This window comes from Delphinus delphis, chromosome 5 (genome assembly GCF_949987515.2).
Source record: "Delphinus delphis chromosome 5, mDelDel1.2, whole genome shotgun sequence".
NCBI lineage: Eukaryota > Metazoa > Chordata > Mammalia > Artiodactyla > Delphinidae > Delphinus > Delphinus delphis.
Window position 1 is genome coordinate 103,941,325 of NC_082687.1, and position 25,972 is coordinate 103,967,296.

General features: G+C 36.4%; 1 protein-coding gene across 1 annotated transcript in view; it reads right to left on the reverse strand.

Moving 5' to 3' along the window:
• Positions 1-1,298: 1,298 nt before the first annotated feature.
• The window catches only part of TACR3 (tachykinin receptor 3), a 58,684-nt gene continuing 34,010 nt past the window's right edge, over positions 1,299-25,972 (reverse strand). The window contains exons 4-5 of the mRNA XM_060011820.1: positions 3,041-3,237; positions 1,299-1,611 (exon numbers count right to left, since the gene is read on the reverse strand). Of these exons, the coding sequence (XP_059867803.1) occupies positions 1,299-1,611; positions 3,041-3,237 (510 nt within the window). The remainder of the gene's footprint in view (positions 1,612-3,040; positions 3,238-25,972) is intronic.

The following is a 25,972-nucleotide window of genomic DNA, read 5'->3' on the forward strand; positions in this document are numbered from 1 at the left end:
TCCCCTAGTCCTTACTCTTTTTTCAGTGGGGGAAGGGGAGAGAATAAGGGCACTGTACAAGTATTAAGTTGACATCCACCTTAAACTTTTTCCTGGGGTTATGGAGGAGAAACACGTTTCCCTTTGGAGCTAGTAGATGTTCTTGTCCGCTGTCATAACTATGAATTACTATCTTTAATTCTTGCTAAAAATTGGTAGTCAGGGGCTTCCCTGGTGGCGCAGTGGTTAAGAGTCCGCCTGCCGATGCCGGGGACACGGGTTCGTGCCCCGGTCCGTGAAGACCCCACATGCCACGGAGCGGCTGGGCCCGTGATCCATGGCCGCTGAACCTGCGCGTCCGGAGCCTGTGCTCCGCAATGGGAGAGGCCGCAACAGTGAGAGGCCCGCGTACCACAAAAAAAAAAAAAAAAATTGGTAGTCAGAGATTCTTCCCTTCTCCATTAGAAAGCATCTTTAGTGTTTTGTAATCTACCTATCTTTTAAAAAATTTTTAAAATATTTGTGAAAAATAAAATAGGGAGGATCAGAAGGATTTGCTTTGTCATTTTAAGGCCCTAACTTTGTTTCTTAGCTTTTGGCGCTTTAATATATGTAATGGTCAAAAAGTAAATAATTATTTTTTTTTTCTTTTGAAGCCACTTTCCCAGATAAAAATGTAAAGAAAATAATATGTACAGATGCCTAATAATTTGATTAGATTTCTTTTTCAGTTACATTTCTTGGAGAAAATCTTTAAATCTCAAAAAAATTTTATTCCACAGAATTAGTTCTCTTTTGCAAAGATTTTCATTAACTTTTACTACTGGAGGTTAATTTTCCATCATTCTAGTGGTAAAATTAGTCATATAACTTTTTTTCTGTTTTATAGCTATAGATGAAAACATATCATTTTATATAGGTTTTGTTGTAATTCATTCACATAATTATATTTTAAAGGTTCTTTAATCTTTTGGGAAAATCATATGTCACCTTAGGGTCACAAATGTATATTGCAATTTTTCAGTGAGAAAAATGGAACATTCTACAAGTATTTCTCAGTATATTTTTCTGTTACATATAATAATTCAGTTTTCAAAGAATAAATTTAAAGGCCATTTTACTTTTGAGGGGGCAAATATCTGAATAGTGTCTTTGTTACACTTATATGCTATCTTTCTCAGTTGAAACATAGTTGCCTGAAAATTACCCTTCTATTTTCAGAGAGTATGTAGGACAGGGCTGACGGACAATCAGGAGGGTGTGGGCCTATGGTGGCACCATTATGGCCTCACCCTACTCTTTCAGCTGAGGAAATGGATTTAGGAATATTCATCCACAGAAGTATAGGGTGAGCTTATGAAACTTGAAGTGGTGGAGGCAGATTTGGAATTCTGGCGGGAGCAGCCGTTGAAGCTTGGGTCTCTTGGAGGCACTCTCTTCTTCCGACTGGATTTGGTCTTATCCACATCATTGGGGTCAAACACCACTGTCATGGACTCCATCCTGGTAACAGTGTACAGGCTGCTTTGCCGAGTCGGGTGAAACCTGGTGGTCTTGAGCTCCAGCTCATCATAGCTAGAAACTTTGATGAAAGGACACCAGCGGAATGCTCTCTTGAAGCCAGCTCGAAATCTGAGGAGAAGCAGGCCATGGGAAGAAAAAGTCAAGTTTTCAAGTGGAAATTTCCTTCAACTGGTGCAGAAAGCCCTACTTAATGCAGTTAAGCCAACTCAGTTTTTAAATTTAATTTTCTAGTCAAACTCTTAGAATTTATGCCACAGTATTGGTACTAGTCTACTACATTCTTCTTGTTTGAATTGAATCTTAATTTTCCACCAATGAGAAGCAAGTCATCATATAGTAAAAGCACAGTATCACTAATCAATATGCCAAAGAAAGAGTGTATGTTTCTTCAATAATTTTATACATTTACATAAGTGAATTAAGTTTGCTGGGTAAGGCACTTAAAAATGACATATTTGAAAATAGCTTCTTACAGAAATAATTACACATTTATAAAGTCTCATTTAATATTAAAATTAATTGCTTATCTGGATGGTTTTTATCTAATCATATATGAAAGTGCAAAATCCTTGGCTTTGTAAATCATTACATGAAGTTGATTAAAAACAGATGTACTGCTTATGGGGAGGTTTGAATTGATATATGGCTTATGCACTTACTGAAAAAAAGTAAGAATTTAGTAGTTTTTAAGAAACTTGAGGAACGGTGTGGTAGAGGTCCAACTGGAAAGCGAGCTTAGGATTTAGGTCATGTAGTTACTTCCATGAAATTCAGTTTCTGCTTGTGCTAAACCATATAGGTTTATTAAGGAAATTATTGACCCTATGAAACTTAACCCTTCTCCTACATGTGCTGACCTTACAACTAAGGTGTTTTTTATCTGGAAACCACAGTTTACCTTTTTTTTTTCCCAGTCTTAAATTGAACTGTGAATATTTCTACTTTTCTTTCCAACTTCACTTTAAAAAATAGCGCCCCCTCCACCAGAGGCTGCACCCTGTCTAACTCGCTGACCTCATTATGCTGGAAGGAGGATTGTCATTCTTTTCCTTAGTGTTGCTTCTGTTGCTCTCACAACACCTTCTATTTTGAAGTCTATTTACCAGACATCCTTTTTAATAGAGTCCACTCACATATGCCATCATCTCTCCGTCTGCGCATTTCTACGATGTGCCTTCATTTCTTCGAGGACTTGAGCACATTTTCAACTCTCCTCTTTTAATTAATAACAGGGCATTTCTTTTTCTTTGGCAAGTATAATTCTAAAGGGTTTGGAGAGAGAATTTGGCCTATATAAAACCCACCCAGTTAGAATCCCTAAAAGCGTTGTTTTGAAGAGGTAATTGTTAAGGTGAGCTATTTCATTAAATAGGGAGGAGTCTAGAAAAATATCTAGCTCTGTGCTCCTCTCAGTGAATTTCTCAATTTTCCCTTCCTTTTGAATTTTAAATGTGCATCAGGGAGCTGGAACAGCATTATATGCTTTCACTGAAGTCAGAAGTGAAAAGGAGCTTGCATTTGGTAATCTTGTGTTTACCTCTTATTCAGACAGCAGTAGATGATGGGGTTGTACATGGTTGAGCTCATTGCCAGCCAAAAGCTAGCCAGGTAGACCTGCTGAATATATTTCCACCTGTTTAGTTGTTGATAGATTGCAGTGAGGATGAAGTAAATATGATAGGGCAGCCAGCAGATGGCAAATGTCACCACGACAATAATCATCATTTTTACAACCTGGGAAGATAGAAAGAGGTCATTTTTGGCAAATATAAAAGTCATTGTATCTACTAGTTCTAATAGCCTACTGCAAATCATATTTTTCTGCCAGTACAGTTAAATACATAGCATGCCTAAGAAATAGTCAATGTATTAAAAAATGGCAAGATAATATAAGGATAGTTACCTAAGGTAAGTTTCAAGAAAGCGTGCTTGTGTCACCTAGTGAATGGGTGGCAATCACTCAAACAGAACCAAATATATTTTAATTGGCTTGAAGAAAATACGTGTTTATAAAACATCAAAAAGCCTGGGGGAGAAAGAAGCAAGAGCTAGGATTTGGCTGTGCTAGCCTGAACTGTAAAATAGTGAAGACATTATACCTAGAGCACTGACTGTTGAGTCACAGTGGAGGTACATCAAGCTGTAGTGGCTGAGTGTGTTCTGCAGTATTTATTACAGCCTGAGTATAGGTTATGACTATTTAGATTTCTTTACTCTAATACCATTCTCACTGGGAAACCGTCTGAATGTTACCTTGGTTTCTTTTCTAATCTGATATTGGTAAAGGCTTCTCTGGATAGTGAAAAAGGATATTCACATTAGTTTGAGAAAATATCACTACTTTTAAATTTGTAAGTAGGCAATTGGCTTATACAACTGGTTTATATACCAATTTCTTTGAGTTTGGTAAGCATGGGTCATTTCCTCTGTTCTAACTTTTGAACCACAATATGCTGGAAAGCTCTAGTCAAAGTAGAATGTCAATCTCTATTTCTCCTCCACTAGTCTGTAAATTCCTAAAAGACATAGAGAATGTCTTAATTATATTAACGTCCCCAGCATCTAGCACAGTCTCTAGTGTATTGCTGGAGATAGATAATTAGATATAAAATGAATGAATAATGAACGACAATGTACAATTCGTAACAGGAAGTTGAATGGGAGGATGTTTTGTGTGTCTGTAAATAAGATAAAATCTGTTCCATTGGGTCTGTAAGAAAGGTAGACTGAAAGTTATTGAACACCGTGAGCAGCTTCGCTTTCTATGTGAAAGGAAATAATAATAACAATATCCTAGGATAACCTCATTTAATATTTCTCATTACCAATCTGTCGAGTAAATTTGTTCATACTTCTTTCGGGAATTTGTAAAAAGTTTAGAATAATAAATAAAATAATTTTGAGGCTTAACCACAGTCGCAGAACACCAATCAGAGAAAGTCCTGATGTAAACAGCCTATGTAGCATCTTGAAACTATGAAAGTACATTATTTAAGTACTGGACTTATTATATGATTGCAAGTTGGGATTCAGATGAAAGTTGACAAGATTAAAAATCATGAGAGACATGATTCTAGAAATAGACAAGGCATGAAATGGATCAATGTGGAAGGCAAAGCTTTCCCAAGGGCCTAATCGCGGTTAGCATCCAGGTATTTAGTATTAGCTGATGATAATTGGCCATCAGAGCTGAAAATCCAGGTCAGTAGCTCACAGAATGTCATCACTGGCCCCAACATGCAGTGTTTTGATTTTCTCAATGTTCTGTCAATTGCATTTTTTTCTGAATAACTGTGTTCAGAATTCTGCGTTTTATCTCTCCTATTTTTTATTCATATATTTGTAGAATACAAGTAAGGAGTCTCTTTGATTATAATTTTACATTTATACAATGTTTCACACATCTAACAACTTATTAATTGGTTTTCAATTGCACTTTAGGAAGCTGAGGCAAAGACCAAAAGATTTGATGACTGTGATTCATGGAATCTAAGTTAAAATTTTTAAAACTCAGCCGCTTAAGTCTGTTTTTTCTGCTTACAATTAATAAGATTTATTGAATGTCTATTGGGTCTAAAAAACATAATAGAGAAAAATAATGAGTAGAGAACCAATTCCTTATCCTGAAGAAGATTATAATATAATGAAAAATGCAAAAATGTAAATTAAAACTGCATAAGAATGGGGATGCAAACGTGTAAATAAATTGAAAATATTTATGAGAACTTACTAGTTTATTATAAGCAGGAATGAAACTTACTAGTTTATTATAAACAGGAATGACTCAATGCATGTTACCTGTAGACTCAGGGAAGTTTAGACTGAATGACATGGATTTGGTTGAGTTTTTTCATTCTTGAATATGTGAACATCCTGTTGTTCCTTGAACATCGTACACAAGCTCCTGTCCAAGATTATTCTCCCTGGCTTCTCCCTCTCCTTCTTCCCCCAGTTATTCTCACTGGCTAGCAACCTCATCTCATTCAAACCTTTGCACAGTTGTCACTTTTTCTGTGAATCATTTTCTGACCAGCCTATTTAAAATCGCAATCTGTCTTTCCAGCACCCCAAACCCCTTAGCTTGCTCTTTACTTTCAGTTGGTTGTGTTTATTCTTTACTTTGTGTCTCCTTATGCTAGAACACAAAAAAAGCAAGAATGTTCTGCTTGTTTTCTTTACTTATGTATTTCAGGCATGTAGACTGGATTTCACACATAATTGGTGTTCAGAGTTTTGAAAAATAAGTAAATGAAACTGAATACAAAAGCTAAAAGACTTTTAGTTGGCTAAGTGATGTTCACAGTTTTACTGTGTCATGAATCACTGGTATCATTTGTCCTCCCATTTTAAAATGAACATGTGTATATAAAGCTATTTCCCTTTTCTAGGCAAACAAATTCAGGTAAAGCATATTAGTGCACAAACAGTATTACCGATATATTATTTTGAATGCGTGAAAGCATTGCATTTCGTTCTGAATAAATGTTAAGGGTAAGAAAAATATTTATGACAATGTGAACATGGTACAAGCTACTGTGTTAAATACAGAATCAGCAAATGTACATAAAAGCTTATTTAATTGCTTTTATACAGACTAACCAGTTTCCCTTTGCATGAAACTGTTTTTCAACAATAGCTGAAGAGCTGCAAAGGCTATCAGAGTCTTGTAATGTGACTTCCTACCATCAATGTGGAAGAAGTCTGGAATATGGGAAAATTAAAGTGCATGTGTAGAAACAGAGTATAAGATAACTTATAATTCACATATATATGGCCTTAAGGACCCTGTTGCAAAACATTTAGAAACCTATTTGAAGATTTTTAGGAAAAATCTAAAAGAACCTAAAAGAAAGGATCTTTTATCGTGAAACAACAGCTATATTTTATTGATTTATTGCTCTCAAATACATTTTAACCATTACCTTGGGTCTCTGCTCATAAAATCTTCTGGAATGATTTCATATATCAAACTTTTAGGCCCCCAGGTTTCATGTAAATGCAAAAGTAGGCTCCTGGGTGGACAAAATTGCCTTGCTTTGTGAAATGCTGAAATCAAGAAATTGTAATCATCTTCCTCATAAAAAGGCAAGGGAAAGAGCACTTTGAAGCACAAACCTTGAGCAATGATAGATGTGCAACTGCTCAGTTCCCCTGTGTCTCATGGCTGGACAATGGTACTAGCTCAGACAGGCTACATATGCTAAGCAGGAAAGTTGGTGGACTTTCTGAAACTCCTGATATGTTTTAGGCAAGATAAGAGACTGGAATAGAGATGACTCAAACCTTTCACCATGGCTTAACAAATTTTATTGTAACTTGATACAAAGATTGATCGATGTTGGGTATTTCTTGAAGCTGAAAGACATATCCAGCTTCTGAGGCGATTGGATTTACTCTCCATGGCAACATGGATAGCTGTGGCCATCCATTGTCCTTGGCACAGGGACTTACCAGTTGAGAAAGAAGGGAGGTGGGACAAGGGAGGTAGCTCTTATAGCAACATTGCCTCTTCTTAATAGTTTAGAATCCACTTTACTCGTACATAGGCAGGATGGAAATGCACGTCATAAGTTAGTGAGAATAAGCTTTTTGGGCACCTTTTCTTCAGGTATCAGGGAAAAAAAATCTTTGACTTTCTATCCTGTACAGGTTAGACTGGAATGCCTGCAGCTGTTCTTATCTATCATATTAAATTAATGCAGGATGGATGATTTTGAGGTTTTAAGTTGTAAGAGAAAAAAGAATCAGTCTAGGAAATTAATTTGCCAGTCTAGGAAATATTGCCAACCTTAAAAAAATCTAGGAATTATATTCTTCAAGGGGGAAGTTATTCTTTTTAAATGTCTGAATTGGAAATGGTCAACTGTATGTGAGAAGGAACTTCTTGTTTTGATTAAAACCTCAGAGCATGTTTTGAAGAACCATCCCATGGACTATATACCCTACCACTTCTCTGTACCTTTTATCTGCACAGATGTTCTTAAATAACCATTATATCTCCTTAGGTCAAAATTACAGGCCTTCTTATTCTAACTTCATACTAGCAAATTAAAATAATATTCTCAAGAGTAACGTATGGAAAAAAATTAATGACAAGCATCAAAATCTAAAGTACTACTTCTTGGACTATTTAGGTTGGGCTTTTGTTGCTTCAGTTTAAAAGAACATGCTTAAAAATTTCAGTCCCAAGGGAGAAAAAGAGAACTAAGTAGTAACACTTGTGAAAAAAGTTCAGGATAGTCCAGAAGACGAGTTGAATTTTGCCAGTAATTTCAGAATTAGATGTGATTATAGGTGTATTTTGTTAGTGTCATCCAAGAAATTTGACACTGTTGCCAACTCCAACTAGCATGACTATTCAATTAACATTAGCTTAGAGCAATGCCTGTAAGGAATTATGTCAAGGTGAAACAAATGAGAAAACCCTATGTGTATATACATGGAATGTGGAAAATATTTCTGTGTGAGTGTGTGTGTGTGTGTGTGTGTGCAGTATTGTGTTTGGATTCTACTTCTTTACACTTCATTGGTCATGCTTCATTTTTAATGTAATTTCACTTTTCCACTGGAAACTTAGAATTTTAAAGTATTGTAAGATTTCAGGTTTATGATGATCTGAAGACATAAAAAGGAATGCAGCCAGCAGCCACAAAAAGGAAGACAGGAGGGCATTAGAATAAGAAGTCCATTAAGGCAAGAGGAAATAAAGTTTGATGTTATGGGATCATGGTTAAAGATAAAAACTTATGGAGGCTTGTTATGGACTCAATTATGTCCTCACCACCACATTCTTTAAAGTTTACATGCCTTTTTATTTATTAGAAGTTTTTTCTAGATTTATTGAGATATAATTGGCATGTAACATTGTGCAAGTTTAAAGTGTACAAAATAATGATTTGATACATGTATCTATTGTGAGATGATTATCCCAGGTGGGTTAGTTAACACCTTCATTACATCACATAATTACCCTTTGTGTGTGTGTGTTGAGAACATTTAAGATCTACTCTCTTAACATCTGTGAGGCATCCCCAGTGGCTTGTGAGCTGGCTTCCTGATGGAGTCCATGATGGGTTAGTAGGATCCAAGTCCCTTTGATACGCTCAGTTTGGAGCCCTGCCTGCCGTTCTCCCAGCTGCTCTCTGTCCCCTAGTTGTGCAGATCTCCACAGTCCTCTGGATGGAGGGAGACAGAGATGGGTATCTTTGGCAGGGCCGCACACATCTGAGGAAGCCTGGCACTCCCCCGTCACATGCTCTTATTGCCCCCCCAGGGAGAAATCACAGCTGAGAAGGCCCTCTTGGCACTGAGCTGTGTCACCTTGGGGAAGAGGTGATGTGTGTAAAGTCAGTTTGTTCCTCTTACTCTTTCCACTGCATCCAATCTCATACTTTTTTGTGCTGGAACTTCTCTGCTGGACTCCTGGACTTCCACAAAGGCTCTCTGATCCATGGGTGACTGTCTAAATCACTTTTTTCAAGGGACTCCTGGTTCACAGCTAAGTGGGGGCAGAGCTGGTTCATGGGCCACTCAGGGGTTCACAGCCAAACAGAGGTCTGTACGTCTATTATCTGTCTTCCTGTGGGCAAGACTCTCCCAGCTATGGTGCTTGTGACGGACCAAAGCCAGACGGGGCTGTAGCCAAGTCCTCAGAGGTATGAAGCTGTTTCTGGATCTGTAGCTGAGACCGTGGTAGGTGAGTCAGCCGCCAGGGTGCAGGCCATTCTTCAAAGTGACCCTCCTCATTCTTGGACTGCACTGCGGTTTCACAGTCTCCTACCTGTATCTCTCAGTTTCTACAAAGGCACTCTTCCCGTGGATAGATGCCAAATTGTTGTTGTTGAGTGGGGCTATGATGAAGGACATCTTATTTGGCCATCTTGCTGATGTCACTCCCCCAGATTAATAGATTGAAGTCCTAACCCTCAGTACCTCAGCACCTCAGCATGTGACTGTATGTGGAGACAGGGTCTTTAAAGAAGTAATTAAGTTAAAATAAGGTCATTAGTGTGGGACCTAAACCAATATGACTGATGTTCTTAAAAGAAGAGGTGGGGCTTCCCTGGTGGCGCTGTGGTTGAGAGTCCACCTGCCGATGCAGGGGACATGGGTTTGTGCCCCGGTCCGGGAAGATCCCACATGCCACGGAGTGTCTAGGCCCGTGAGCCATGGCCGTTGAGCCTGCGCGTCCGGAGCCTGTGCTCCGCAACGGGAGAGGCCACAACAGTGAGAGGCCCACATACCGCAAAAAAAAAAAAAAAAAAAAAAGAAGAGGTGATTAGAATACAGATACACAGAAGGAAGACCATGTGAAGATAGAGGGTTACAGCCATCTGCAACATAGCAGAGTGATCTTAGAAGAACCCAACCCTTGATGACACCTTGAACTCAGACTTCTAGCTTCCAGAATTGTGAGAAAATATTTCTGTTGTTTAAACTACAAGTCTATGGTATTTTGTTATGCAGCCTGAATAGATTAATACAGTGTTTGAAATGTTAAGGAGAGTATATTACATATGGCTTAATTCCAGCAAAGTAGGAGGCAAAATACTATACAAGTTCCCAGTGAAAATGGAGACTTCCAGAGAGGTTTTGATTGCCTGGAAATTGCTTTCAGGGAAGTAAAGGATAGACCAGGATCTCTATTTCCATCACTTGAGCCTCTCTTAGGTTATATATGGCCTTCCTCACAAGCACTGTTTTCCATGATAATTCCTTTGTAACAGAAATGACAAGCACAGAGAAAGCTTACTTGCTGGGCAAGGTGATAGATTCTTTGTGGTTGTTATACAAGTCAAAAATCCAATTGAATCTGTCACTTGAGCTTAGACTGAAGAGTGGTTCCTTTGATTAAGGCAAAAGGCCTCTTTGTTATCAAACTTAGGTATTCACTTCTGAAGGAGCAGATCTGGATTGTTAGTATTTAGAGGAAGATAGTTAAAATAGAAAATAGCCAGAAAAAATTTCTATGGTTTATAAAACAATAGAAGCAAATTTATCTACCAGTATTTCAGCTATTCAAATAAATAAGACCAACTTCAACAAGAATCAACAAAAAACAAATTGTCACATATTATGAATATTGGGGCCAAGTCATGTTTTTGAGGCTTCTTTTATAGTAGAATAAGGAAGAATGTCAAAATATGGTTTAAAAATGTGGTTTACTTTAAAGGTATACATCTAGCTAATAACACAAAAATGTAATAAAATTATAGTACTCAGAACATATGGACAAAATATATAAATGTATCATTCATAATGAACTACAAGGTGATAGTTTGGTAATGGGACTGGAATTTGAAATTGTTTGATCAATATCTTCTGATCTTACTTATTGAGATGGCCTGGGTTGTTACACTGTAACTGGACAGCAATAGAGAGCCCACTCCTGACTTTACATTTCAAATTTCTCTCTCTTAAATTCTGGAAGGTATAGCAGTGTTTTACAATTTCTCATTCTGTGCTCTTAAGGACTTTCTTATCTTGTCCTTCAAAACTTCTATTTCCTTATCTTTCCCTTTACTACCTTTCTGAGCTAGTTTGTGATGACACAGTTTCTGTGCTACAGAAACAATGCTCAGCTTGCTGGAGTGACGCACTCAGCCAGGTAGTTCTAACAGTCATTTTGAGAATCACGAAAGGAAAGTCAAGCTGATAGTTACATTGTCGTTTGAGAGACGTATGGCCAGTGGATACATTTGAGGGCAGAAGTGGTGTATGAGTCAGTGGAGTTGTGTCCCTCTTTGATTTTAGTAAAAGGCTTAGTGCTTTTTATATTCATTTTAAAACTTTCAAATATATGAATTTATTTAAACTCCATGAAAAACCTTTGACCATATAGTTTCTCCATTTTATGGATGAGGGACTTAAAACCAAGGAGGGAGATGATTTCTTAAGATCCCAAAGGCAAGTTCAGAGCTAGGATTACTGGGCCTCTTACTTCTTCATTAGCTAGGGATCATTTTGTATACATTCTGCTTCTCAAGACCCTGAAAAATAGCCTTTGCTTCTTTCCTCACGTAGCATTCTCAGGGGATGCTTAAGTGAAGCGTAGTCAAAGAATCTTACTCCACTAAGGGACAGCTCAAATGAGATTTATGTGATATGAGATATTTTTCTAAATCTGGAAGGGGAAAGAGTGAGAAAATAAGTTGGAACGATGGAGTGGGCCTGAGAATTTGAGGTTGGAACTTGGCTGATCTAATACTACATGAATAAGGACAGATTTATCTGTACTAAAACTATGAAATAGGGACTCAATACTTCAAATATTTGATGTGCTCATATGGTACCACTTAATTCCACGTTATTTATTTATGTCAAACACAGTTAAAGACAAATGGAAAAAAAGCATAAATCTTTGACAATATCATATATTCATTATACCTGGTAACCATAAAGCAAGTCTGCTGAAAGGACTGTTTTAGTCTCAAATAAATAGTTACTGTTAGGGTTTGGGATCTTTTGACAGACTGAAGTGGGGGAGAGAGTCAAGAAGATTTCTGTCTCGGTTACCCTTCTGGGGAAGAGGGTGTAAAAGAGGAAAGAGCTGCAATCAACTGCCAGGTCATCTCATCCTTCTCTGTTCTAGAAGTTGCAAGGAGGAATCTGGTATCTTGAGAATGCGCCTGGCCAGATGAAGGGCTAGGCTGACATCATTTGCCAGAACAGCAGATTTTATGCCTTGATATGTGTTTATATATCTTGTCCTTTTAGAAACACAGTGTTGTTAATAAATTGTGGTCTGAAAGGTTGAGCCAGCCAGTGTCTTTTACAATTGGCTTTTATCTTAAAGGTGTGCATACTTTAATTGTTTTTTGAAACAGCATAAATCTAGAATATTTAAGATTACTCTTTTCTATATTTCTATAGAAAATAAGATCAGTCACTGAAAATTAATTTTTTTCTCTATAGTGTATGACAAACTAAGAAAACATGGTTTATAAATAAATGTTGTCCTTATTTGTAGTTACCTTGAAATAAATCTACATGATTTGCACAGGTTTACCAATGGAATGCCCTAATCCAATTTCTTTCCCCGTAAAATTTTCTCTCCATCCTTTGGGAGAGTACCTCAAGTTCACCTCTTGGAGTAGCTTCCCTCATTTCTTCATGCAGGTAGGGTTAAATACTTCCTAATTAGACTTAGCATACTATACTTATAACACAGATACATGTTACAGTCGAGCATGTTTCTGTTTTCTTCTGTCTGGATATGGGGACATGCATTATTCATCTTTGTGTCTCCAAAACTTAGCATAGTTCTTGACATTCAATAAATACCTGTTGACTGAGGATATTTTAATTTTACCAACCATTTTATGAACACTTTAATTGCAAAAAATATCATTTATCTTTGTCTTACCAGTTTTTTGCCCTATCATGCACATAATAGGATTTCAAAAATATTATTTCAGTGAATAAAACAAAAACACCTTTATATATTTCAAACCAAAATTAAAATCATTATTATTGCCCTTGGCTTTTGTATTTCGCAGGATATTTGGAAAGAATAGCTATATGAACCATGTGAAGGTACAGCTTTAAGAAAGAAGTTCAATTATGTTTGCTTACTTGATCTATTATATCCTTAAATTACAATTGTTCTACAATAATGCCACTTTTCTAAAGAAACCAAGGCCCTAGGCTCTCAAGATACAGTGCTAAATTAAAAAAGAAAAAAAAAGTTGTCTATTTTCACAGAATTTACATCCTATTAAAGATGTAGTCATTATATAATAAATACACAAATACATATGAAATTACAAATTATGATGAATTCTATGGAGAAAAAGAATTATATCTAGGTTTATGGAATGCAATGGAAGTTATATTTGAGGAAGTAATATTTAAGCTGGAACCTAGAGGATGTACAGAGAGAAGAATGAAGGGCACATCATTCTATGTCCTGATAATAGTGTGAGTGAAGACTGAGAATTGGGAGAAACTTTGATGTGCTAGAGCAGCTGAGAGCAAGTGTCACTGGAACGTAGTATATGAAGAGTGAAGTTTCATAGAATTAGATTGGCAGAGTAAGTGGTAGCAAGATTCTGCAGGATCTCATAGGTTATTCGGGGGGTTTGCAATTGCTTTGATCTATTTTCTTAACTATATCAGGGAACCGCTGAAAAACTAGGCAGATTGCATGAGTTGATTTAGAATTTAAAAACATCATCTTGTACAGCATGGTGACTATTGTTAATAATACTGTACTGTATATTTAAAAGTTGCTAGGAGAGTAGATCTTAAAAGTTCCCATAATAAGAAAAAATTATAACTATGTGTGCTGATGGATGTTAACCAGACTTACTGTGATGATCATATAGCAATATATACAAATATTAAATCATTATGTTGTATACCTAAAACTAATATAATGTTATATTTAAAATTATATCTCAATAAAAAATCTTGGATGCTGAATGGAGAATAAAGTTGAAGAGAACAAGTGTAGATCTGGGGAAATGAGTTGGAGAGGCGGTGGTAGTGGACCTAATGACTGTTGTAATGATAGTATCTTGGAGAATTATTTCAATGGAAGTGGAGGGAAGTACAGAAATGGGAGATATTTTTCGAGAGGGACTCATTAGGGTTTAGTGATGAATTAGATGATAGTGAGAGGGAAAGGGAAGTTTAAAAATGACTCTTTTCAGAATTTAATATCTGGGTGAATGGAAGTGCCAACTACTAATATTTGGATGACTGTAGAAGAGTCTGCTTTTATGACAGACATGGAGACTTAAAGATCAGTTTTGTATATTATAATCTAAAAATACCTCAGAAATAGCCAAAACAAGGACATCAAGTATGCAGCTGATTATTTCATAAACTTAGAGCTCATAGAGGAAGTATTGTTTTGGAATATATATTTCAGAGTCAGAGATCTATAGATGATATTTAATGTCATGGAAATGAATGAATATAAAAATGAATATAGAAGATAGGAATGAATATATTCTGTACTATTGGTTCTGTTTCACTGAAGAACCCTGACTAATACTGCTATGATATCAATTATACTGCACAGCTCCCTATTGCATACTCCATATTTTTGGCCTTCCTAGAAGTAGTCCAATTTCTGAGCACGTTCATTTTTATATAAAAATATATTTGCTCTAGGGGAGAATACATTTTTTCCCGATCATCTAATCTATTCCTCATCAGTTTAGCTAATGGCATTATGGCATTGCTTCATACATTGTTAATTCATTGATTCTGAAAATATTTATTGAGCATTTTGTATATATATGCATATATATGGTACTGGCTCAAACAATTATCGAGGCCAAGAACTTCCACAATTTGCCATCTGCAAGATGGAGACCCAGGAAGGCTGGTGGAGAAAATTTATGTCACAACTTAAGCAGTCAGGCAGAGAGCAAATTCAACCTTCTGCTTTTTTTGTTGTATTTAGGCTCTCAACAGATGTGATGACGTCCACCTACATTGGGGAGGACCATCTGCTTTACTTATTCCACCAATTCAAATGCTAGTCTCTTCTGGAAATATCCTCACAGACACACCCAGACATAATATTTAACCAGCTATCTGGGTATCTGATGGCCCAGTCAAGTTGACACATAAAATTAATCATTACAATAGCATAGGCTTCATTATGCCATTGAATTGAATTTTAGTATGTTACTAATAGAGAAAGATAGATACATGTCTGGATTGTTCATTGCATATTCATTGCATTCTATTTCAATGGTGGCTAAAGAAACTACTTTCATATACAAACTTATTTTTATGATGTGTGATATTATGTCAGTGTAGATTTATTTATACCCTAAGGTAAATATAAGTCAAAATACATATTCTAGAAGCTTGTGCTTTCTCCCCTTAATTTCAATAATGGTAAAAAGAAAGAATTTGCTTTTTATTGAAAGGAATAACTCAGAAAAGATAACAATATGTAGGTACATTTAGTTTTATAAGACTGTTTAAGAAAGAGGATAATAAATAGATAGATAAGTAAGTTAATAAATAATAAATAAAATCTCAAAGAGTAAAAGTAAGGGACAAACAGTTGCCTCCTAAGACAGAAGGGAAACTAAAATTTGTTGAGGCCCTGTTATGTGCAAGGTACTGTGCTTGCACTGTATGCATTATATGCTCATTTTAATTAATGCTATTGGTATGTATTGGAGGTGCCCAGCTAACTGTGTTTTAATTAAAGTGAAAGGTCTAGTAGGTAAGAATTTATTTTCTAACAGGGAGTGTTGTCAAGAAGTAGAAGAGGCTGATTCTGGAGGTAAAGGTAAATAGAATATCTCTCTGTACATTAAATTCTATTCAAGTGAATGACTCCATATTGCTAAGCTAGACCTCTCCTCTAACCTTCTGTTATTTTTTTCCCTTGTGATCCTTAGGTGTTTTGCATATCTGTTTGTGTTTTGATATATTTCTTCACTTTTCAATGGTGACATCTTCTTTTTCAACAATTGGAGTTTTAAATTTAAAAATGATACATTTAGTCTCATGATTTTCATGCCATAATTAAGAGATCTTATCTTTTGTGTTTTAGTCCATGAAGTACAGATTATTCTAAGTGCTCTGCTTCTCTGTCTTGTTTCTAGCAGCTGGGTTCCCTAAGGTTTGTTTTTACTTCCTTTTGCCAAGTCTAGGCCCTGTCTGTCTTTGCCTGTAAAGGTAAACTGAGTATTCTTTTCAGGACTGCAAATCTGACATGACAGAGAAAGCACAGTCTTCTCTCCTATTCGTCAGCTGTGTCCTCGGAAGATGGAGAAAGACAGTCTAGTCTGCCCCGTGTGGCCGTAGTGGGTGTATTAGCGCTTTCACAGTCTCCGGAATAATGAGGTTGATGCATAAAATCCTGTGCTTTTCTCTCCTTGATTGTACCACCTTCTGGCTTCACACACCCTGCTGAGCTCTGCCCACTCTCCTATCACAGTTACTGCTTCTCTCAGAAGACTTAGCATGTGGCAGATGAGAAGGTAGAACTCAGGCCACCATCTTCCCCAGATAGGTAACCTGTGTGAATATCTCAAAGACATCTCAAAATTTATGTATTAAAAAATTTCCCTCCATTCTCCACTCCCCCTCTCCACACCCCCTTCCAAGGCTGTTCTTTCTGTGAATTTCCCTATCTCTGTAAGTGGCACCACCACCCATCTAGACATTTAGAAGTCATGCTTATTTCTTTGCATCCCCTCATTTTCACTGCCCCATTCAATACCTAGGCAAATCCTGTTGGCCAAGTCACCAAAATATGTCTAAATCTTTTTGTATTGTCATCTCTATTACTATAATCTCTGAGAAAGCATCATTATCTTTCTCCTGGACTAATGCAATAACCACCTAATTAGACTTTGCTATCAAAGCTATTGTTATATTTTAATAGCTAATAATAAAATAATAATTGTCTTAATTATCTCAGGCTGCTATAACAAAATGCCATCGACTGACTGGCTTCAATAACACACATGCATTTTCTCACAGTTCTGGAGACTGGAAGTTTGAGTTCAGGGTACTGGCATGATTGATTTCTGGTGAAGTTCTGCTTCCTGGTGTGTAGGTGGCCACCATATGTATTTAAGGAGAGAGGGAGAGTGAGTGACCTCTCTGGTGTGTCCTCTTACAAGAACACTAATCCTATTGGATCAGGGCCCCATCCTGATGACCACATTTAACTGTATTTATCACTGTATAGACCCTATCTTCAAATACCGTCATATTAGAGGTTAGAGCTTCAACATATGAATTTAGCAGAGACACAATTCAGTCTTTAGTAATACTAAATGTAAGACATTATAATATCAAGTTCTTATTTGTCAATGTGTTTAGGTCTATTATTTTCTAGAGTTTCCCTTTGAATTGGTAATTACCTATTGATATTTTCCAGAAAGTAACATTTTTCTTTTGATATTAGTTTTAATATTTCTATTAATATACCATAATTCATTGTTTGGCCTGGGAAGAATAATTCCCAAATTGGAAGAGGCACACAACTTATTTACGGAGTTGTTGAGAGAAATTCTTTCTCTGATATTTTAAAGTATAAGTTTTAAACTTGTTTCTATTTAGTATTGAGGCAAAGAATTTAAATGGCTTATCAGGTAGCTGATCAGTGGTGTACATTTAAGCACATAACTTTATGGAATAGTTAGAAGCGAACTTTGAAGTTCATTACACAGTAGTGTACAGCAGTGTCAAGAGCACTGGACTCAAAGACTTTGATTTAAATCTAGGCCCTGACTGTAAATAGCTATGTAACATTGGGTAAATTAAATCTTTCTGAACATCGGTAGCCTTATTAGTAGAGATAAGAACACTCATCATACAAGGGATTGTGAGGATTAAATGGAAATGAGAATGCCAGGCTCATAAAATACTCAGGGCACACTGAGATATTCATTTTTACTTCATTCCCAAGATCTGACTAACTTATAAGCATATTTTAAATTATTGGTACTGAGGCCTAAGTTGGTTATGAATGTGCTTTTATAAAGGCAATGGAGGGCTATGGTGGTGGGCTTGGGGACAGTGGGTAAAATGAAAATTGGGTACTGGAGAGCCAAGGTCTTCTATCAAATTTTGTGGGAGAAGGTATGCAAACAATAGGAGTTTTAAAAACAGCTCTTTTAAAATCATAATTCCTGCTAATCTGAGTTTGTGTGATTGTGAACAGAAATAGAGATAGAGATAGAGAGATATGGCATCACTCCATGTTTTCCATTACAGCTTAAAACATAACAAGCCCAATCATTTTATAGTCACAATGGCTTTGTCACGTCTTCAACACAGCATATTTCTATAAGATAACAACATAACAGATGTTCCTTGAAAATCTTTCCTATAGGAAAAAATGAATAAGATCATTACCAGAGGAAGAAAAAGAATAAATGTTTTGTTCTTAATTTATATTTTAGTTTTATAACTGGAGAATTAAGAACTTGAAATGTATTTAATAAAATATTAATTGAACAATAAAAAGACCATAAATATTTTTACAAAGTTAAAAACTACCTAGACTCTAATGCCCATTTAACTGTTAACTATAATATTTAGAGCATAAAATTAATCCAAGGCATATAATCTCAGTATCTTTTTTTATTGGTATTTAAGACCTCAATTTGTTTGTAAAGTTCATCTGAGAAAAATAAAAATAACCTGTCTATATATTTACTCCTTTAGATGCATGAATAATTTCTGGGAAAGAGAAATATCCTTTACTCTAACAATTCCAGAAATATATTTTAAAACATCAAATTTAAGTCCTCCTCATGATATGTCAGGAAAATTGGTGGTGTTCCAGAAAATTAAGTTTTATGGGTTCAGTTAGACCAGTAATGTCAGAAATTAGTGACTTGTGCTAGAGGAAACTCCTAGAGAGGTTATTGGGAGACTACTGAATTTTAAGTGAAACATTAGTATAAATTTGTGGGTCACTACAACACATGAAAGACACACCAAAGAAAAAGGACAGGATATATTATAAAGATCTTTGTAATGTCAGAAACATCAACGTATTGTATAGTTTGTATATACTGTATAGAGTATATAGAGTGTATATTGTGTATAATATATACAGAGTAACTTGAGTGTGTATATGTATATGTATATCTATCTATCTGTCTATCTATCTATCTATCTATCTATCTATCTATCTATCTGTCTGTCTTTTTCCCTAAGAACAACTATAAGCTCTGGAAAAAGTATAAATTACAATAACAACTACAAAACTGTTTTATGGCACTGGAGAGTGGTCAAAATTATGCTGAAACTGGAGACTACATAACCTGGGTGAGATTCATACATATATAAACTTCTCCGAATTCCTTGGCTTCCCCTGCAATGCACAAGACAAGGCTACTAGCATCTTAGGAGGTGAAAAACAGCTGAAAGCCTGTAAGAGGGAGGAGATTTTAGCAGCTACTCCTCATATAAGAGAGACAGAGTTTAAAGTTTGAGTCTCTTCAAACTAGAGTCTCAGTAGACAACTTGGGTTTTCCCACAAGATCTAGGCCTTAAGATTAAATACTATACCTAGGATTAAGAAATTAACCTTAAAACCAAGGGCAAAACTAAAATAGATTCATCCTAATGAAGTACCAAACCTCTGCAAATTTGAATGATCTACCAGCAACTTACCTGTCTGCTCAGAGAAAGCACAGCATTTTTCAGATGAATGGCACCCTGAGTCTTAACATCCTATCTCACAGTACCCAGTATACAACTCCAAATTGTTGTACATGCAAAGAAATGTAAAAATGTGACCCATAATCAAGAAAAAATGAGTCAGTACGTTTTGCAATTAATAGGTAAGGTTTTTATATAACTATGAAAAATGTGTTAAAGTATTTACAGAAACAGATGGCTTAAAGATGGAGAATTTCAGGAGGTATATGAAAATTGTAAAACTGTAAAATATTCAGATGGAAATCTTAGAACAATATCTGAAGTAATTTAATAAAGTATTAGATGTTTCATTTCAATTCTGACTATATAAACATTTGATAAGTACTTGATAATGCTTGATTCATTTTGTCAGTATCTCTTATCACTTTCCAAGATTATACTCCTAGAATAAGACATTTCTTTTGTTTCTATTACTACTAGAAGAGAAAAATACTTTTTTAGGACCATTAAACTAGCAAAATCATTGAAGTGCTGAGTCCACATTAATTGCTTCTGTTTCTGGCTAGAGTCTATTTTTGCTAGCAACTCACAAAACATGAGAATTGGTGTACAATGCCTTATCAAAAATGAAAACCAGATTTGGAGAGCCAAAATGAGTCATGATCTTTTAATATTAATATTTTATTTGAGTCATAAATATTAGAAGACTGTGAGTCATTTGAGTCATGGTTTAAGACAAATAAGCAAACAAAGAAATAGAAAACTTTCATTAATTTTGAAATATTCTGCCTTTCATAATAAGTATAAGCTTTCATGTGTAATAATAATTATTTTTAAAGTAATGATTCACTTGAGCCTTTCAGCTTTGCAAAGTTTGTTGAAAGAGATAGTTAAGCAAATGGATGTTTCTTATGTAAAGTTGTAAGTTGCATGCTAGAGTTTGCTGTGTGATGTAATGGGAGCACATGGACAAACACTGAATGCAGATTGGGGGTGGAAGTTTCAAAGAGGCTTTCTAGAGGAAGCAGTGCCTGTGATACAGCTTTGAAGACAAATAGGAAATATCTAGGTGAGAGGAGCAGAAAAGGAGTGGGAGAGTGGGGGGAAGAGTGTCCTAGTCACATAAATAAAATATGCAAAGCTCATACCTCACTCTAGTACTACAAGTAGTTTGACTGACTGGGGATGTAGTGCATAATATAAGATATGCTGATGAAGAAAGTAAGAGAGATGGATTGAAGTGAGATTAGGGAGGGCCAGAGAAACCATTAAAGGATTTTTAAGGAGAGTATTAATAAATTTAGATTTTAGAGAGATTACTTTGAAAGCAGTGTAGAATCGATTTTACTTGAATTAGATTTAATGGAGGCAGGAGGATCATTAGTTGATGAGTATATTAATCTAGGTAAGAAATTATGTAGTCTAAACAAAAGTAGAGCAGGAGCTTAGGAAAGAAAAATATATATTTATATTTGAGTGCTTTTAGAGTTAATTTGAAGGACTTTCTCATTGACTGAGTTTCAGTTGAGGAAAGAGAGATGTTACAGATTATTTCCAGTTTCTTTTGTCTGGTCACTCTGTGGATATTAGTAATATTCTATGAAATGGAAAGAAGACTTTCAAAGTCTCGACAAAGACCGTTATTTCATTTTGACACGCTTATTTTGAACTGTCTGTTATACATAGGGTTGGGACGAGAGGTGGTTAATAGAATTTTAATCTGGAGCTCAGAGCCTGAACCTCAGAAGAGGAGTCTAGATATGGGCATAATGTTAATGTCGATTTGGGAGTAATTTTCAAAGATGTTGATGTCGTGGGAGTGGATGAAATTATCCAAATAAGACTGTATATGAAAGCTATAAAGATATGAAGAATGGGCCTGCAGGGTAAAGAGTAGCATTGAAGTGGTATAGGAAGAAAAGCCAGAAAAGGATACTAAAGAGGAATATCCTGCAGAGAGAAAGGAGGCAAATTCCATGGAAGGAGAGGCTTCTCAAGTGGTGAGTGATGAAAAGGTATCTACTGTGTCAATCTGATCAAGGACTGAATATATCCAATGAATTTACAACAAAGAAGGCACAGGTATCTTTGTCAAGGGTAGTTTCAGCAGAATGGTACGTTGGAAGTCACAAAGCATTAACAAGAGGAGCAAAAGATTGGTAAACAAGAGGAGAAAGCAAATGTAAACAACACAAGATGGAAGAGATGTGAATGTGCTTATATTTTGGAAGAGAATTATAGTGAAGTGAAAGAGGTCATGGTTCAGAAGAGAGATGGTTTAATTGAGGGATGACTACTTTTGAGAAGGAGGTGCCCAGGATCTAGAACACAGGTAATGTATTGATGAAAAACATAAGAAGACAGTGATCAGAGGAAGATAGCAGTAGCTGGATGAGGTGTGCAGACAGTGAGCCTAGTCAGCAGTCTGTGGCCACTTGAACCCCCATCCCCGCATTGAAGTGAATCCAAATATAATACTGCAGAAGAGCTGTGTTGTTGTGAAAACGTGGAGCTCAGTTGTAAGGAACAATCAGACCTGGAAGAGACCAGTATCAACGTGACTGGGGAAGGATATTCATCAGCTTTAGGGAATCACACTTACAAAAATAAAATGAAGTGCATACTAAAGTTTTAATCAAAATGAATCGTAGGGAAAAATGATCATTGGGAATGTTGTGAGGTCATTTGCTAGATCTACCTGCTCTCAAATTGGAATATACCTACAATTTTCTTGGATAAAGGATTCAAAATGAATAGATTAATTCTCTCTCCTACTACTTAAAGTTAATATAAATAAAGCTATAAGCTTTTTCCCACTCAACTAATATAACTTGGTACTTTAGTTGTATGAAAAAACTGATCCATTTCAGAGAAATGAGAATCTGATCTGTACTGTTAAATCACCCAAAGACAGAGATTCTGTGACTTTCCTCTAAAATTTTAAAATACCATTAATAAATTCATGTCTGGAAAATAGTCCCTTTTGCTTATAACAAAATTTTTTGGTTTGTTATCACAGAATATAACAGAGTAGCCATTGATATGCCTTATATACATTAAGAAATTAGATCATTACAGCAAAATGTCCCTGAACTATGCCTCCCATCTAAGGCTATGAGACTTGAAGAAGGTATGGGTATACACCTTTACCTTTGAATCATGTGCTCAAAGCTGCCTAAATTCTCAGATATCTTATAGGAAAAAGATAAGAGAGCAATAGAAATGGAATTGTAAGGCCTAGGATCTCCCATTCATTGTATTACAGATGATCCTTAAGTAAATGTAAGCTGATTTATTTATTGCCTCAAAACACCGGAGTTCGTGCTCACTGTACTGAATACTTCCTAGTGAAAATATGTGGTCTGATAATGAAATGTTCCAGGAGATGCCTCATGAAATCTTATGTCTAGAAGTTAGATTGTAATGTTCCAGGTATTGTAATGATGGAGATCTGGCTTGTATTCTCAGTCAAGTGAAAGGAAAAGTGTCTTCTAGTTCTCCATGAAGGCTTATCTAAAATTGAACACTCTCTCTTGTTCAAACTGGATTAAATGTGGCATACAAACTTATTGTCACCAGTCATTAGTTTTCAATTTCCTTGAGGCACTGTGTATGAAGGGAACTATTATCTAATACTTGATCTTCTGCTTTTTAATCAGCATGGGTAGCATTTGAAGGACCTGTTGTTTATTCTAATTATTACTGGAGTTCCTATTCCCTTGGTTTTGCAACTACTATTCTGTCCATTGTTTTCAGTTCTTTTAGGATGCTTTTTTCCTTTACAGATTTAATATGTGAGGCATGTATGTGTTCCTTTAAGGTGTCAGTGAAATCATTCTTTTCATCTGGGCTTAGGTGGCCGTGGAAAAAGGCTTTAGGAATTTCTATTTCAGAGACTTTTTATAATTTTCATTTCAGATCATATTGGAGAATGATGAAATAATAAGGCAGAAATAATCTGACACTATTATCTGAGAATCCAAAGGTAAGAACTATTTACAGTATATTATTTCACTGATCTAAATATTTCCAAATAAAAACAGGTTAAAAACAGATTTGGGAGAAATACAAATAATTTTAAAAATCCATAAGTTTGGAAATACACTGCGTGAAGCACATAGAAGTACAGAGAATCATAGTCCTTTGGGGAATCTACTACTTAAGCAAAGTAGTAGAGGTGAAAGTCTCTCTGAAATCTTTTCAGAAGTGAAATAAAAATGAAAACAGTAGCAGAACGACATCTGAAAAGACTTGGAGCAAGTAATTAGAATCACATGAATAAAGGGTTCATGTGCAACCTGGTGTGACAGAAACAATAATAACAACAACAACAACATTAGTTTTCTATTTATAATCCTCTCCTGACTTGAAGGAGAGTGAAATTGGGTCTATGGAGAATATTGTGTTTGCTGAGAAGGGTAACGGATGTAGGTGGGGATTGCAAGTTTGGAATTATTTGAATCATAGGATCTTTGCTACAGTTTGGATTATAGGAACTGTGCTGGATTTGTCTTGAAAAATAATGGGTGAATAGGCTTTCTGAGGCAGAGAAATGGATCAAGTAGAGGCTGCAAGAAGGAAAGGTGAAGAGGGAGAGAGAGACACAAACAATTGCCTGGGAGCTGACTTGCAAAGAAATGCCAAAAGAGATTTATGTTCTGAGAGGCAAATTCTCCCTTTGGGCTAATGTACAAAATCCTCAGCAAAATTTACATTTGTCATTCAGGATACATGAAAATGAAAAAAAGTGATATATATGAAGTTACTTAAAATCTGGGTCATATGAATAATGGTAAATGAAAACAGTAGGTTATCGGGAACTAGCTATCATACAAAATCAAGAGTCAGAATCACTTATAGAGCACTATGTGGGGGGCAGACAGGTGTCATTCTAGGCACTTTTAAGGACTGCACTGTCCCTTGTTGCAAAGACTATGTAAAGGTGGAACAGCAAAATAATTTCAAAAGGAACTCTTTCCTTTAAGGCAGGAATGAAGAAAGAGGAGTAAGGGGGAAAGGGGAAATAGAAGGGCTCTCAAAAGCAAACTGGGGATGAGATAAAGGAGTAAAATGTTCAAGTCGAACAAACAGAAAAACAGTTTCCTCGGTTTTCTTTCTGTTTAAGGTTAAGCCTGTTAGAATAAAGTGGAGAGAAACAGTACCCTCATTAAAGAGCTGTCTCACTTGTCAGGAAACTTGCATCTTTATAGCAGAGCAGAAATCCTCCTTGGTGCCAGGAAGCCCTTGACTGTATCAACCCCTGTGTCCTATCTGTCAAGAAAGAGATTATTCTTGTATTCTTTGCATTTTAGAAAGGATTTTTGTTTTTAGGAAAAATATTTTTAGCTGATGTTACCAGCTGAGGGCCTGGGGTAGAATGGGAGGCTTGTGGAAATATTTTCTGGGCTAGTAAATCGGTTTTGGAGATATGCACCACTTAAGCCTAAGAGTATACTCCCTGCTATCCATCATTCTCTTAACTTAACCTCTCTATTAATTATTTTCTTGACCAGGCAGTTTATATTTGATGTTGATAAAGTTAGTTTTGCAAAACACTGAAGTGTTATTTTCCTCTATGAAAGAAAGGAGGCATTTTTTTTCAGCACAGTTTGATGTTAAGGGAATTTGGAATTTTACAATGAGAAGTATATACATGGAGGGGCTGTACAACTAAGGAAGAAGAGCTGAAATCTCTCTTCATGGCTATGCAAACCGCAGAGTTACACCTCCACTGGTGACTTCCTAAATTCAGTGCCTGTGGAACATCTGAATAGACAACAAGTGTTCCTGCAACTGAGACAGGTCTGGCTTTAGTAGCTGTGGGCTTTGTGGGCATGTACGTGCAGGTGTTGTGCCAGGCCAGAGTCTGAGCTGCCTCAATAGCTCCCACAGCAGGTCCAGGTGCATGACTACTGCAGTCCTGGAACCTGACCTCAGTAGATCTGCACTGGTGGCCTGGTGAAAACAACACCTGTGAGTCACCAGGACCATCTGCCAGCATACCCAAGGTTAAGGTGGGACTGACAGCAGTGCCAACAACAGTGTACTTTATGAGCCTGCACAAAGCATGAAAGGGAACACAACAGAGCACACTCACAGGTGAACAACCCCAGAGGAGGAATACTCAGAGGATTCTCTCCCAGTGGGAGTACTTCAATCCTGCCTACCTTGCATCACAGATCAGAAACACAGCTAAGAAGCATATCTCAGGGCCTCTACTTCAACAACTAGGGAGCACACCATACCCCTGACAGGGCAGTGACAATCACAGAGCAAAGGGGAGGCCCAGCTCAATATCCAGCTTACCCACCAGGGGGCAGAAACCAGAAGCAAGAGGAACTGTGATCCTGCAGGCTGTGGAAAGGAT